This window comes from Nomascus leucogenys, chromosome X, assembly GCF_006542625.1.
Source record: "Nomascus leucogenys isolate Asia chromosome X, Asia_NLE_v1, whole genome shotgun sequence".
NCBI lineage: Eukaryota > Metazoa > Chordata > Mammalia > Primates > Hylobatidae > Nomascus > Nomascus leucogenys.
The window spans coordinates 29,283,158-29,299,008 of NC_044406.1; the positions used below are offsets into that span (position 1 = coordinate 29,283,158).

Here is a 15,851-nt window from a genome sequence, read left to right on the forward strand (position 1 = left end):
ATAATGTCTTTGCCACGGGCTCTTGTTGAGGAGTCACCTGAACTAAATCTGATGTTGTTTTTATTCCATTTTTTAATTATTTAGAAGAGCTTTCTCTTTTAATTTTCAGGTGGCTTGATTTTAGTTATTTTTAGATTTGATGCCTTACAGTCAGAAAAGTGTGGCCTGTTTAATTCTGTTTTAGAAATTGAGGTTTTCTCGATTTTTTGGGGGGGTAAATGTTTGGACATTTGAAAGAACAGTTGGTTATTGGGAGGTATAAAGTTTTATTAGAGTAGATTTAACCAAACTGATAATATTCACTATTTGTCTGTTTTGCATGTGCCTTTATTTGGCCCTCATAGGTAAGATTTCTTCAGTCCTCCTGTCCCATGTTTCTTATATCTTTGTTGCTTCTTCCCTATCTGCTGTGTTTGTTTTTTCTGGTATTCCTTATTGCATCTCCTGAGTCTAGATTCGCATTTATTTCTTCTATATGTCAGCTCCTCATCTCAGTATCCCTTTCCTCTGAATTCTAGAATCTCTATTGACTCAGTTCTCTGAACTTCACTACCTGTATTTGTATTTTAGAGTTTTAGTAAAAATTAGTTTTCCTTTGAAGGAAACTTTTTTGATCTGATTGTTCCTTTTTGAGATACCACAACATTGTCGTAAATTTTGTTTGGAATTCAATTTAGAAATTAAGGTTTTCTCTTTCCCTTCTGTAGAATGAGATTCTTTTTTTCAGAATGCTACATCTTCATGCACATTTGATTTTTAAACAATTTTAAATACCATGTGGGTCACATTGTTTAAATCTTTTAATATCTTAAGCAAAAATTGTTCTACTTCTGTAGTCTTATTTTTCTTGGTTGGAAATTACTAAAAGTATTAGAAAGATCAGGAGGTTCAGTGCTTTGCTAAGCATTTCTTTTCAGCCAGTCAGTAACAGGCATCAATGGGTGCTGTTTTAAATATTTATTGTGGGGTTGAAAACTGCTCCCTGGAATCCTCATCTGGGCCAAGCAAGCTTTTCCTCTATGTTCATTGTGGCAGCTTGAAGTTACTTCGTGCCTTATGCCGCTTAACTAGGTGGCCAAACCACTCCCATTAAATGCTTTCTGTAGTGAACTGTGGTGCCAAGTGAGCCAGAAAGCAAATGCTGTAATCTACATGCTTCCTGTCCAGCACATATATCCCTTCCCATTTGCCCACGGCTCAGAGTTTGGGGGTCTTCATGGGTTCTTTTGAGGAGTCTCATAGACTTGGTTTGCAGGTTGACTTTCACTGATGGCTGGAATTGTGTGCTGGCTGACACTGGTTGCTACTGCCCTCCATACATCCCCATCTGCTTCCTGTAATTTCTGACCCTGAGAGCCTATTCTCCAGTCCTTAAAAATGCTTTTGTTAGTTACACCAGTGGAATTTGGGAAGAGAAACTCAAATCGTAATCTTAAAATCGGAGTCTTCCTGCCACATGTGACCATTTGATTCACTGTCAAAGTGTATAGAGAATGCAAGCTATTTCCATATGCTAACCCAATTTTCTCCTCCCCCAACCCCAAATACCTTCCATGTATCTTTTTCTGAATCTTGCACACACAAATCAGACCAAATGATTTAAAAGAAAACAGAATTGGGGGATAGCATTTAGAAATCGCTGTAAATGTTAGCAGTTCTTGATCAAGGGAATGGAATTGCCTGAAAACTACCTCAGTCCCCAGGAATAAATGCACAAATAAGTCAAAAGAAAACAAATTAATATAGAATGTAGTAACTGGCATTTTGTTCCTACCACAGTGCAAAACTCTAGAAAGCTAGGCAGCACCACTTTTCTTGCACAATATATTATCACTGTGATGTCATGAAAGGGTGGTCAAAAGCACACCCACCAATGTTCAAGAGGCAGGACAAGTGAGATGGTTTGACTGCTCTGAGAATAAGGAACTTGCAAAACAAAATCTCACTCACATATTCTATTAATATCTTTGAAATCTCCATCATAAAACATTACCTGGTCAACATTCTAGAAAAAAGGCCAAGAGGACAAAGTCAAGTCAGGAAGTCTTTGGAGGAATGCAGGTGGGAGACACACTGTGCATCTCCTACACAACAGTCCTCCAGTCTTGTGTGTGGAAAACTGAGCTGGGTAATGCCTGAAATCATTATACTGATAGTGAGATTAAAGACTAATTATGGGCCAGGTGCAGCGACCTACTTTGGGAGGCTGAGGCGAGCAGATGGCTTGAGCTCATGAGTTCGAGACCAGCCTGGGCAATATGGCAGACCTCTCTACTAAAAATACAAAAGTTAACCGGGCATGGTGCCACACGTGTGTAATCCCAGCTATTTGGGAGGCTGAGGTGGGAGGATCATTTGAGCTTTGGAGTTTGAGGCTGCAGTGAGCCAAAATCGTGCCACTCACTGCACTGCAGCCTAGGTGACAGAGTAAAACCCTGTCTCAAAAAAAAAAAAAAATTCAGATATGTCTCTGAAAATGAGCACCACAGTGAACCATTGTTGTGGTAACCAAACAGATTTTAAAAGGGACAACCCAGGATGTGGGGAACAAGGGGAAGGGAAAAAAATACTGCACATACTATTTAAAAAGTTGTCTTAAAAATTATCTTTTTCTATGCATAATTGAACTATAAGATATGGTGGAGGATAACTCAGTAGTAGATGAGGAAATTCCCCTATAAAAATATTCCGAGACTGGTAAACATAGCAAGGCCCCATCTCTACGAAAAAAAAAAATAAGCTGGGCATGGTGGTGTGTGCCTGTGGTCCCAGCTACTGAGGAGGCTGAGGCAGGAGGATCACTTGAGCCCAGGAGTTGGAGGCTGCAGTGAGCTGTGACCATGCCACTGCACTCCAGCCTGGGTGATACAGTGAGATCTTGTCTCAAAAAAATCCAGTTAACACATGACTGGGTTTCTGACGGAGACTTTGTGAATGCATATAAAGACTTAAGAGGCATAATCAATTTCATGTACTCTATTTAGACCCTAATTTGGATAAGCTTGTTAAAAAAATCCATGAAACTATTAGAGAAACTTACCACTGGATATTCAATGTTTAAATTATTAATTTTGATAAGTGTACTCTGCTTATGTTGAAAGTTTATTTACTAATGAATTGATATGATGTCTGGGATTTGTTTCAACATAATCTAGGGGGAGGTGGGATGAAAATACAGATGAAATAAGAATGCTTATACATAGATAATTTTGGAAGCTGGGTAATAAATGGGGGATCATTATTCTCTACTTGCGTATGTTTGCAATTTTTCATGTATTAAAACAATGTAGTAGAAACGACTTTTTTTTTTTTGAGACAGTTTCGCTCTGTTGCCCAGGCTGAAGTGCAGTGGCACAACCATGGCTTACTGTGACCTTGGCCTCCTGGGCTCAAGGAATCCTCCCACCTCAGCCTCCCGAGTAGCTGGGACTACAGGCCTATGCCACCATGACCAGCTAATTTGTGTATTTTTGAATAGACAAGAGTCTCACTATGTTGCCCAGACTGGTCTTGAACTCTGGGCTTAAGCGTTCCTCCCACCTCGACCTCCCAAAGTGTTGGGATTACAAGCATAAGCCACCGTGCCCAGCCTGGAAATGATTTTGAATTTAAATATGCTTAATCACTGAAAATGTTACCTACTATAATTCATTTGTGGTAATTTCTGTGTAAAAGCTGTAAAGGTTTACTACAGACCCTAACAAAGTATCAGAACATTATTTGCCTCTGAAATGACAAGGATTTTTTAAAAAAGAAAACTACATATTCTTTTGTAAATAACATTCTAAAGTGGAATGAAAGGAAGTTCCTAACATATTCCAACTTTTATGTAAAACCTGCTTATGTATAATTTTACCAAATTTTCCAATTGGAGTAATGTGCACTTAATACCCCAAATCTTACATGTTCTAATAAAGGAAGGCAAATGTGATGATTACGTTTGAGACAGCATATTTCAGTCCAGAAATATGAGTGCTGACATTAGAACTAATTTGATACTGTAAATTTCTAACTACGCAGAAAAGATGCAGAATGTAGTGTTTGCTTTTAGTTTATTTATTTTGCAGGAATCTTTGACTTTCCGAATATGTACTGTTTGGAGGTACGATGCATGCAGAGCCTTTTAAAATGCCTTTGTACAATTTCATCTCAAAATGATTTCATTCACAGCATACACAGAAATCTAAAAGAGACATGGTATTTACAAGATTTAATAAGTTTTTGCTGCTTTAATGAAGAAACTGATCAATTCTTTTACAGTAGGGAAAGAAACATGGACATTGGGTATCATAAATAATTCAGAATTGTTCAGTCTCAAAGTAACTTTTCATGGCTTTAGAAGTAAAATTGAGTCATCATTCTATTAATCTCTGAATGCCCAAGCCATGCAGAATCTACTTGTATTAAATATTTGGGGATGCAAATAATACAGGAAAAAAAGTCTGGTGAATGTGAAAACGTCATCAGAATTAACTTTTACAATAGGCAAATACTGTTAATTCTTTCGAAAAGATACAGTAGTGGTGCAACACAGACAGTGCCCAATTTATTCTGATTTTTAAAAGTAACATTTCAGTTGTCATTTTTCTTTCTCTACAGGTAGATATACAGACACACACGGTAACATAGACTCATTCAAGGTCTAACAATGGTACAATATTAAAATAATTCAATTTTTAACTATAAAGGGACATCTTCACATTCCAGGATACATCATTGATATTTTTAGAGGACAATTCTTCTATGCCTTATATTCTTTTTGTTTATACTGTCAGAAATACATTACAATTACCTCTTAAAAGACTATATAAAATTGAATTGCCACAGAAGGTTGGATATGAACCCTAGACAACTGTGACAAAGCAATGACAAAATTTAAGGAAACAGTGATTTATTTGCATAATTAAAAAGTACTAAAATTGAGACCAGCTCCTTAAAAATTAAACTGCTTATCACACTTCCCATTTCTTCCAGGGAAATAAACAAATTAGCAACACTTTCCCCACCATCATTATTAATTTGCTCTAAAACTACATTTTTACAATGCATTTCTTTGTTTCTTTAAAGCCCCCTGCCTCTACTCTCTTCCAAACAAAGTCAATATCAATTCAAAACATTTTACAATGCTTAAAAAGTTTCTGGCTCCTCTATTACCATTTTAAACTTTTAAAAACTACTCCAAAATTTAAGGGGCAATGTACTTTAACAAAATAGCAAACGTGCTAAAATCCCAGTTTATGAAATAGCGAAATAATGTAAAATGTATAGTCAGGCCTATATGTTACCAGATACATCAAACTAGTCATTTTAAAGAAGCAAACCTCTTACAAGAAACAAGAAGTGCACCAGCTGATCCAGCTGGCACCTCAGCAGCCAGGCATCATCCGATTTATATCCTATCACTTCCATGCCAATTGTCTGTACATACCAACTGACTACAAGATCCTTTTGAAAAGGCACCTTGAAAGTTGGGTGAATTCTTGTTCAAACTGGTCATAGGCAAAAAGCAGTCTACATATGGGACACAGTTAAACATACCAGATTTATCAGTGTCAAGTCATTTTGCCTATTTTAAAACTGAATACAGCCTATGTTGGCATATGAAACGTGCACAATTAAAAATTAACGTACAAAACGTCCTTAAAATCAATCTGATACCGCATACCCCACCCTTTACATCTATCCAATAGACTGTTTGCTCTCTTTTCCTGGCAGGTGAAAACAATGATTGACTAGATATATCACCAAAGGATTGAAACCATGCATCTACTGTATTAACAGCTTATTAACCTTGATGTATTTTCATGCAATAGTTTTAAAGTCATCTACATGGTTTTATAAAGCATCAGACTGTTTTCAGACATGCTACTTTCATTCTCAACTGACAACTGCCAAGTTAATTGCCTCCACTTCAGCATATCAACTAAGAATACTGGTAAACCTTTTAGCTAGGACACCAAGCAGTATATATATATATATTTTCCCCTAAATTGTAACTTAAAACCAAGTGGGGTTGACCATCACTAAAGAGATATGAAACCATACAAAGGCAAAGGCATATTACAGAACAGTAGGACGGCTAGACTGTTATTGGAGACAGAGACCAGTGTTACAAAAACCTTTAAAGAACGTTGTTTTGGGGACCATGCTTTTAAGCCCATCTGCTTTCTCACCGTTATTTTCACAGTTTTGCCACAGTTGTTGTATGAAGATGTTTTTATCAGTGTTAATTACCACGCTTCCTTTGGGAGACTAGTGGATGTATTTTGGGGAATTTTTCACATATGAAAAAATGTTTTCAAAGCTGTAGGCAGAGTGTGAAATGATTCTGATGGAAAACTATGATGAGTTATTATGCCTTTGGTTTCATTATGCTATTAAGAGCAGCTTGTTTTTCCAGGTCTGCCAGAGATTACTGCTAAATTAGAAGCGGGGCGGGGTGTGTGTGTGTGTGTGTGTGTGTGTGTGTGTGTGTGTGTGTATGGGGGTTGGGGGAGAAACCTGATGGGAGCGTCTATGGATATTCCTAAGACGATATCCCTCAGGTAAAATCCTTTAGGATGGGAGAACCTACTAACTTTATTGCTGTTTATACTCACCAAAATGAGGGGAAGATTCCAAAACTCCAATTCTGAGCTAAGAAGGAACTCCAACAATGGCAGAGACCTTAATGAAATGTGCTACTAAGTTTCCAGTGATGCACCCTAGTGAGTCACATGACTTTGTATCTCTTCACTTATCCGCACCCTGAAGTTCTATTTCATAAATAAGGAGGGCTTTAAAATGACCTGAACTGCCTGTAGAAACTCAATTGACCTCTAGATACAGTTATGTTAAATTTTAAAAGTTCTGTTTCAAAGTCCTCTATATTCACCTTTCTCTTAATAATTTTTGACAATCCCTCGTTTCCCAAATAATGCAGTGTGCAACTTTGTCATTGGCCAACTGTAATTCCCCTCACACTGGTTTATTAACATATGCAAGTAAGTTTTTATTGAACAGTTAATATTGATTTCAGCTAAATTAGGATTATGGCACAAAATTTTATCTGTGCTGTAAACATCATGAATTTATCACAAAATTGGAAGGAGAGAAAAAAAAAGGCCCTATGGACTGCAAAAGTTTAAGAACCACAGCTGAAATCAAGATTTCCAAATGGATTTTGGAATGGACTTGCATTTGGCATACATTCACTGTGCTACTGGCAAAGCACAGTTTTACGAGAATATCATTTATAAAATCATACTTTGTAAGGACTTGTTATTTGGAAAACCAATGGCCTTAATAAAAACATGCAGTTAACTTAAAAAATGCATCTCTTATGTGGCATAAGTAGGTCTTAGTTACCAGTGTTGATAGAGCTTGATGAATCACTGTACAAGCCAAAGGCATCTTACCACCTCTGATTGTACTTTTAAACAAAGGCATGATATGCCTAGTTCCTGACTGCTACAAATCACATTTTAAAACATTTTCTTTGTGTGCATGTATGTGTGTTGGAAATTACCCCTGAAAAAAGCAGCAATTACAAATACCCTTAATTAATTTGCCCCCCCCCCCCCCCCCCCAATATTCTAGGTGCTTTTTCCTGTTGTCCTCTTTAGTAGGAAGCAACGGGAAGAAGCACGGGGAGCCTTGGTTTTCCAGAGAGCGGTGACCAGGTAAGTCTGCTCTGGGAATTCACAGTTTGCATAAACTGCAACATTTCATACTATGATTCAAAGTACTAGTTTAAAAAATAAGGGCCACTCAGCAGTAACTTTAACAGTTGGGATTCCACCACAGAAGAGCTCTTGACTTGTGTGTACATTCTTTCACAGAGTGAATCCTTTCCCAGTTTCAAGTATCCCTTTCTATCTCTCACTCTGTAGTGAGTTAAGAAAGGAGAAAAAAAGACCTCCCCGTTTTTCCTTTCGTGAGCACAACGACCACAAAGCCATTCCTCCTCCCCGCTGTGCAATCGAAAATGAAAAGGCTGGGTGGATGAATAGAGTCCCGAGGTTTCCTTTTCTTCTGGTGGTGCTCAAAGTTTCACTTTTAACCTGGCGCAGACTTTTCTGAATTCAGGTGTATCGTGGCATCTCGCACTGCTCACAGCGATTTAGTGCTGGGTGGTTAAGAAAGGTGCAGCTATCACAATTCCATGGAGCCCCTTCGTAGTCTTCATCTCGAGGTTGTGTCCGAGGACTTTGTGTGGAGCCAGTTCGATGCTCTGAGGGAGGTTAGGATTAAGGGGGAGGGGGAAGGTAAATAGATTAAGCTTTTTCCAAGTATAATCCAAACTGAAAAGAAAAATACCACAAAAATCAAGGGAGGTAATTGCCTACTTTAATATGTAAGCCAATTAGTAAATATATCTACTGGAAATGCATAGTTGAACAAAAAGTTGATCTTTTACTTTGTTCTAATTACTTTTTTTTTTTTTTTGCTATAAGAAGATGGATATATGTCCAGAATAGATTGCCTCCTAGGTCATTACCTGTAAATGGCGGAGAGTTATGCTTTATTCCAGCCAAATGAAAAAAAAAGAGAAACGTTTTATAGCATGTTAAATTCTGTCACCTCTGTAAGTTTTCCCTGACTTCAGCCCACCTTGACTTTTCCTCTCTATAGTATAATACTATCCACACTATATTAAACACCTGACTAAATGTGTGCCTTCTTCCATGACAACTTAAGCTCTACAATATGCATATATTTTATATTAATGGTTCATAAATAGCAGTGGCAGTTCATATCAAAGTTTTCCTCAGAATAGTGAAAAGAGAGACTCTGCAGTTCATTTTTCATAAAGCTAAATTCATTCAGTATAAAAGACTTTTATTCTCATATTCTTTCCTACATTTTTGGCATTAAAAATCCTTGATATATCAGTTTTTAAAAATGCCCATACCTGGCAACCTTATGTTGGTCCCCAGGATTTGAAAAAGATATCCAAACTTACATTCCTCTTAGGTCCTCATTCCCTCTGGCTTTGTGCTCAAAAAAGCTCTTTGCATCTAGAGTTAACCTGTAATTTCTGTCTTTTAGGTCCCTATTGAGACTGAGGTCAATGAATAGGAGACTAAAGATCTCCAGATGGAATTCACCCTGGAATCTGGGGTAACTGGAAATGAGATTAAGATCTAAGGTAAGCAACACCTTTTTAAATAGGTAACAAAAGAAACAAATCTAGGGAAGCTTTGTCAGTTACTATTTTGGGCTAGGCATATCTTCCACTGGAAATTAACAAGCTGACTTCTAGTTTATCAATTTGCCTTATATGACAAATGTTATAACATTCCCCAAGAGGTAAAGAGAACTGAATTTTAGACCCTGAACCTTACCCCAAGGTATGATAATGCTCAGCCTCAAACAGGAAGGTGATCTTAGCCTTAAGATATAACAGAAAATTACTGGGTTCTTCAGCCGCTTCCTATGACTATAAATAGGAGATGGGCTTGTTTCTCTTGCTTCAACTATTGCTTTTTAACTGCCATTATCACCCACCTTGTGTTTTTTGGCTCATGACTCCAAAACATGTAGATTTAATACCGTTTTCTTTTTTGTCTCATATGGAGGAATAAAGCCTTCGGTTGGAGGAAAAATGTTTACTATGCCATTTTCTTTTTTTTTTTTTTTTTTTGAGACGGAGTCTCGCTCTGTCCCCCAGGCTGGAGTGCAGTGGCGCGATCTCGGCTCACTGCAAGCTCCGCCTCCCGGGTTCACGCCATTCTCCTGCCTCAGCCTCCTGGGTAGCTGGGACTACAGGCGCCCGCCACCACGCCCGGCTAATTTTTTGTATTTTTAGTAGAGACAGGGTTTCACCGTGTTAGCCAGGATGGTCTCGATCTCCTGACCTCATGATCTGCCCGCCTCGGCCTCCCAAAGTGCTGGGATTACAGGTGTGAGCCACCGTGCCCGGCCTACTATGCCATTTTCAGAAAAAGACCTATTTTGTCTTTACCTTTTGAAAGAACAACATGCCCAAAAACGTAACACTTAAAAAAAAATTTGTATCTTACTGTTGCTGGTTTTTAATAGACATGCTCTAAAAACTCAATGTTGCTATAAGTGTAAAATATATACCAGATTTCAAAGACTTAGTATAAAAAGGATGTAAAACATCTCACTGATAATTTTATATTGATTTCATATTGAAATAATATTTTGTATATACTGAATTATATAAAATATATTAAAATTAATTTCATCTTTGCTACTAGAAAATTTTAAATTATATATGTGGCTTGCATTATATTTCTATTGGACAGCACAGCCTTAGAAACTCGGTAATGTTTTTAAAGCAAAAAATAAAGGTATGGTTTTACTTGTAATTCTACATGGATTAACATCTGTGTTTGGACATTCTGCACAAACTCTGGACACACAAGTACAAACCATCTGCAGCTGCTGCCTGGGTGTCATGGATGTCTGCCTGTACTTTGGAGGTCACGCTAATTCTTCGGGCTTTTCTCTCAATTGTGCAGGGGTCTGAGGAGTCTGCATAAGAATAAACAACGCCAGAAAGAAGTGATCCAGTCTTTCAACTGCAAGAGTGAACAAGCTCACAAGATCTTTGAAGCAACCCACACAGCTGAGTGCATTTACCCTCCCTATTACTTCATGTTACCTTTAGCAAGGGCAGGCACCATATTTAATACTGCTTTTACAATCTACACAGAGCAGTGGTTCTTACAACTTTTTCCATCTTCTTCAATTACATCTTCTCCCATTACTTAGAACAAATGCCCTACTTCACTGTTTTCTACTTTTTAATGGATTAGGGGTACAAACTCAGTGATAGCAAATAAATGTCAATGTGAAAGCAAAATTTGGGAAATTATACTTTAGCAATTATCTGATTAAGCAATAATTATTTAAAAATTATTTTAAAATTATGGGCACTATCCATACAGTAAGGCTATTATAATGATGAAATGTGATGAAAATGACAGGTTTTTTGTTTGTTTGTTTGTTTTTTTGAGACAGGGTCTTGTTCTGCTGTCCAGGCTGGAGTACAGTGGCACAATAATGGCTCACTGCAGCCTTGATCTCCTGGGCTCAAGTGATCCTCCTGCCTCAGCCTCCTGAAGTATCCAAGACTACAGGTGCATGCCGCTACCACACCCAGCTAATTTTTTAAATTTTATTTTTTGTAGAGACAGGGTCTCACTATGTTGCCCAGGCTGGTCTCAAACTCCTGGCCTCAAGTGATCCTCCCACCTCAGCCTCCCAAAGTGTTGGTATTACAGGCAGGAGCCACTGTGTCTGGTGGATTTTTAAAAAATAACAGTACTTGAAAAATCAGAACCAACTCGATATTATATACTGACAACCACGTGCTCCCAAATCATTTCCTGAATTCCAATTACCTATGTGTGCAGAAGCCCAGCAGACGCTTTGCAACACAGACAAGAACTGTAGGCATCTTAATATCTTGCTAGAAAATTGTTTCTATAAATTTATAGTTTATTAGTAAGTAACCCTTTGGATTAAAAATGAAAAATGGCAGCCTTTATATTATTTGCCCTTAGGAACCAAAGAAAGATCTTGCATTTTCTAATCAATTCTGAGCCCACAGTACAACTCATCTTTGGAAATCACTGCTCCAGAATCCAAAGCATGGTGCTCAGGTACGTAATCACTCCATTGTCTGAGTAAACAAAAGCAGAGTGAATGTCTCCTTAGGCTCCAAAGAATAAGGTAAAGTTCTGTTTCTTAGATTTGCAAAGTACTTCTATCGAGTCACATACCTTATCTCACTAACTCTTACAACCTTTGGAGTATTTGGCTGGATTGTCCCTCTATGGTGCTCAGATTGAGTTTGAACAAGGTCAGGTGGCCAAGATGACCAGGACCAGTGCTCAGATTGTGGGACACCAAGGTCAGTGTGCTTGCTTGCTTACTGATGAGGGTTGGGGAAACTTTCTAAGCCCACTGAAGAGCACACATACACACTGTATTGTTTAACTACAAAGTTCAATCTACCACCGTTATGAGTTACTAATAAGGGTTGGGAGACATTCTAAGCCTGCTGAAGAGCACGTACACACTGTATTGCTTAACTACAAAGTCCAATCCAAAAAGGCTTGTTCCTCTGTCTCTCTCTCTCTTTCCTTCGTCTCCCTCACATTCTTTCTCTAATTATCACACTTAAGATTCAGATAAACTATATTACACTTGGATTTCTGGTATATATCTGTAATAACTCCAAGACATTTATTCGATTCAATAAACCTATTCTACCAGTAATTTGTGTTTTACTGGTTTATCTATTTTCTTTTTGTATTTGAGTGGTATTGCAGGCCAATCTGTGCTAAACTATATGTACTTTTAGAAATGGCTGATTTAGTTTCAAATACAAAATGAGAATCTGCAAGTGCTTAATGGAAAACAAACTTGATTTTATGGAGAAAACTGAATAGCTTTTATAAATCTGTGATGAAAGGCTTACCAAAAAATTATAGAATTTAATCAAGTTCTACTGTTTCTAAAAGTTTTAACAGAAAAAGATAAAAAACGAGTTAAAGACAATTTGGCATATAATAGAACCATTTATACTTTCACCAATAATATATATTATTATAGAACTACAACTACTAAATTTCTAAAATAGAAATTCATTTATAGTGAAGATGACTGTTGGAGATGGCTTCCTAGTCTATTTTTTATTAGAAGTGTACATACGTAGAGGATAAACTGCTTGGGGTAGGAGTCATGTTTTCCCTTTGTAACATCAAGCATCTACATAATTGAGCTACGCATTGAGCATTCAATACATATTTAAGAAATTGTAACCGAAATCCCATTATAACTAACTCTAAGGGACTATCAGTTTTTGCAAATTGTATTTGAGTTAAATGAGCCATAGAAAAGAGTCTTTCAGACCAGGAACAGTGACTTATGCCTGTAATCGCAGCACTTTGGGAGGCCGAGGCAGCAGGATCGCTTCAGCCCAGGAGTTTGAGACCAGCCTGGGCAACATGGCGAAACCCTGTCTCCACAAAAAATACAAAAATTAGCCGGGCGTGGTGGTGTGCGTCTGTAGTCCCAGCTACTCGGGTGGCTGAGGCAGGAGGATGGCTTGAGCCTGGGAGGTCGAGGCTGCAATGAGCTATGATCATGCCACTGCACTCCAGCCTGGGCGACAGAGCGGGACCCTGTCTCAAAACAAAAACAAACAAACAAAGTCTTTTTAGTGTAAAGGTACTTGCAGAGAGCTAGATGAAGCTTGATATTAATGGGACCACATCATGGAATATTAATGCAAGCCTTATTCAATGCCCAGCCAAGGAGGATACCAAACAGGAACCTCCCACCTCGAATACATGGTGTTGGTCCCAAAGACAGAAGGCAAAATGACTTTTTTTTTTTTTTTGGAGACAGCATCTCGCTCTGTCACCCACGTTGGAGTGCAGTGGTGCGATCTCGGCTCACTGCAACCTCCACCTCCCAGGTTCAAGTGATTCTTCTGCCGCAGCCTCCCAAGTAGCTGGGATTACAGGTGCACGCCACCATGCCCAGCTAATTTTGGTATCTTTAGTAGACACGGGGTTTCACCCTGTTGGACAGGCTGGTCTCAAACTCCTGACCTCAAGTTATCCTCCCTCCCTTCCAGGCCTCCCAAAGTGCTGAGATTATAAGCATGAGCCACAATGCTGGCCTCAGAATGACATATTAACACGAACATCACCACTGCTAGAAAACCACAATCTGACTACACAGGATCTCATTACCCCAGGAAAATTTCTTGATATTACTTTTTTCATGATCTTTCATATATATATATTCCTTTGTCAAGTATCTGTTCAAGTGTTTTACCCTTTTTTATTGAGTTGTCTTTTTATTACTGTGTTGTAGAAATTCTTTATATACTCTGGATACCATCCTTCATCAGAAACATATTTTACAAATATTTTCTCCTGGTCTGTGGTTTGCCTTTTCATTTTCTTAATAGTGTCACTTGATGAGCAGAAGTGTAAAACTTTAACGAAGACTAATTTATCAATTTTTTTTTTTTATTGCTTCCTGTGACCTGTCCAAAAACTTTTATACCTAAATTGCAAAGATATTCTGTTCTGGAAGCTTTATAGTTTAACTTTTATACTTAGGTGTATGATCTATCTCAAATTTTTGTGTATGATGTTGAGGTAGAGATCAGACTGTGTTTCTTCCACATGGATATCCAGTTCTTGCAGCTCTGCCTGTTGAAAAAAATGTTCCTTTCTCTATTGGTTGCTTTGGTGCTTTTGTCAAATATCAAATGACAGTGTGACTAGGGGGTATAAACCTGGGCTCCCTATTCTGTTCCAATGATCTATTTCTTTATTCCTATATCAATATTACACTGTGGTTATTGTAGCTTTATAGTAAGTCCTGAAGTTGGTTAGTCTAAGACTTTTTTTTTTTTTTTTTTTTTTTTTGGAGACAGCTTGTCGCTCAGGCTGGAGTATAGTGCTGCAATCATGGCTCACTGCAGCCTCAACCTCCTGGGCTCAAGCAATCCTCCTGCCTCAGCCACCAGAATAGCTGGGACTATAGGTGAGGCTGCAATGAGCTATTTTTAAATTAGCTCAACACGAATACACTTTTAATACACTTTTAATTACACCATGTCTGGCTAATTTTTAAATTTTTTTTTTGTAGATGAGGTCTCACTATGTTGCCCAGGCTAGTCTCGAACTCCTGAGCTCAAGTGATCCTCCTGCCTTGGTCTCCCAAAATGCTAGGTTTACAGGTGTTAGCCATTGCACCGAGCCAGTCTAAGACTTCTGGCTGCTCTTTTTCAAGATTGTTTTGGATGTTCTAGGACTTTCTGTATTTCCATATGAATTTTATAATCAGTTTGTTAATTAAAAATGCACTACCACCTAATGGGGTTATAATTGGTATTACACTGTATCTATATATCAACCTTGTAAGAACAGGTATCTCAAAAATATTGATTCAGTCAGTTATGAACATGGTATATCACTCCATTTACTTAGGTCCTCTTAAATATCTTTTGACAATGTTTTATAGTTTTCAATGTATACATCTCTGGATAAATTTATTCCTAAGTGTTACATGGTTTTTGATGGTATTGTAAATGAAATTCTCTTAAATTTTATTTTCCAAGTGTTTGCTGATATTGTAAAAATATGTTTATATATTGACTTTGCATCCTGAGGCCTTGTTAAATTCACTTATTAGTTCTAATAGTTGTTTTCCAGTATCCTTAGGATTTTAAAAATAATTATGTCATCTGTAGTATATATAGTTTTATTCTTTTCCAATATTTATGCTTTTTTTTTTTTCTCTTACTGCATGGGCTAGGAACTCCAGGTACAACGCTGAATAAAGGTGGTGAGAATAGACATCCTTGCCTTGTTCCCAATGTTAGTAAGTTCGGAATTGTATTATTCAAGTAATAATGGTAGCTAAAGGTTTTTGAAAGATGTCCTTTATGAGACTGAAAGAGTTCTTTTCTATTCTTAATTTGTTAAAAGTTTTTGTCTGTCAGGAATGGCTGCTGAATTTTGTCAAATGTTTTTCCTGTATCTGGTGAAACGATCACATGCTTTTCCTCCCTTTGTTTAATATGGTAAATTACACTGGTTGGTTTCTTAATGCTTATACCAAGATTACATTCCTAAGCTAAACTCAACTTGGTCATAATGTATTATCTTTTTTTATATATTGTGACTATAAGTCAATGAGATAGAAAACAGAATTATGGATTTTTTGTTTCTATGTTCATGAGGGATATTGATCTGAAATTTTGTTTTCTTTTTGTGAGGGGCAGATACATAATGTCTTTACCAGGTTTTAGAATCAGAGTTCTGCTAGCGCCATGAAAAAAAGATGGGATACAACACCAACAGTGAACC

General features: G+C 37.6%; 1 protein-coding gene, 1 long non-coding RNA gene and 1 pseudogene across 5 annotated transcripts in view; 1 reads left to right on the forward strand and 2 right to left on the reverse strand.

The window, feature by feature from the left end:
* LOC100597411 overlaps positions 1-5,409 on the reverse strand; it is a 105,657-nt pseudogene extending 100,248 nt beyond the window's left edge.
* Positions 4,036-15,851, reverse strand: part of TAB3 (TGF-beta activated kinase 1 (MAP3K7) binding protein 3) — a 61,444-nt gene continuing 49,628 nt past the window's right edge. For 2 of the 4 annotated variants that reach the window (XM_012500892.2, XM_030807317.1), the window contains 2 exons: positions 10,381-10,482; positions 4,036-8,212 (listed from right to left, as the gene is read on the reverse strand). In XM_012500892.2, the coding sequence (XP_012356346.1) occupies positions 8,064-8,212; positions 10,381-10,482 (251 nt within the window). In that variant the 3' untranslated portion in view covers positions 4,036-8,063. Of the gene's footprint in view, positions 8,213-10,380; positions 10,483-15,851 lie in introns of those variants that run through there. The other 2 variants (XM_030807318.1, XR_004028756.1) reach the window with 2 other exon arrangements.
* On the forward strand, positions 10,958-15,351 carry LOC115833308. Its single transcript, XR_004028757.1, has 3 exons — positions 10,958-11,090; positions 11,517-11,615; positions 15,298-15,351. It is a non-coding gene; the product is annotated as an uncharacterized LOC115833308 (long non-coding RNA).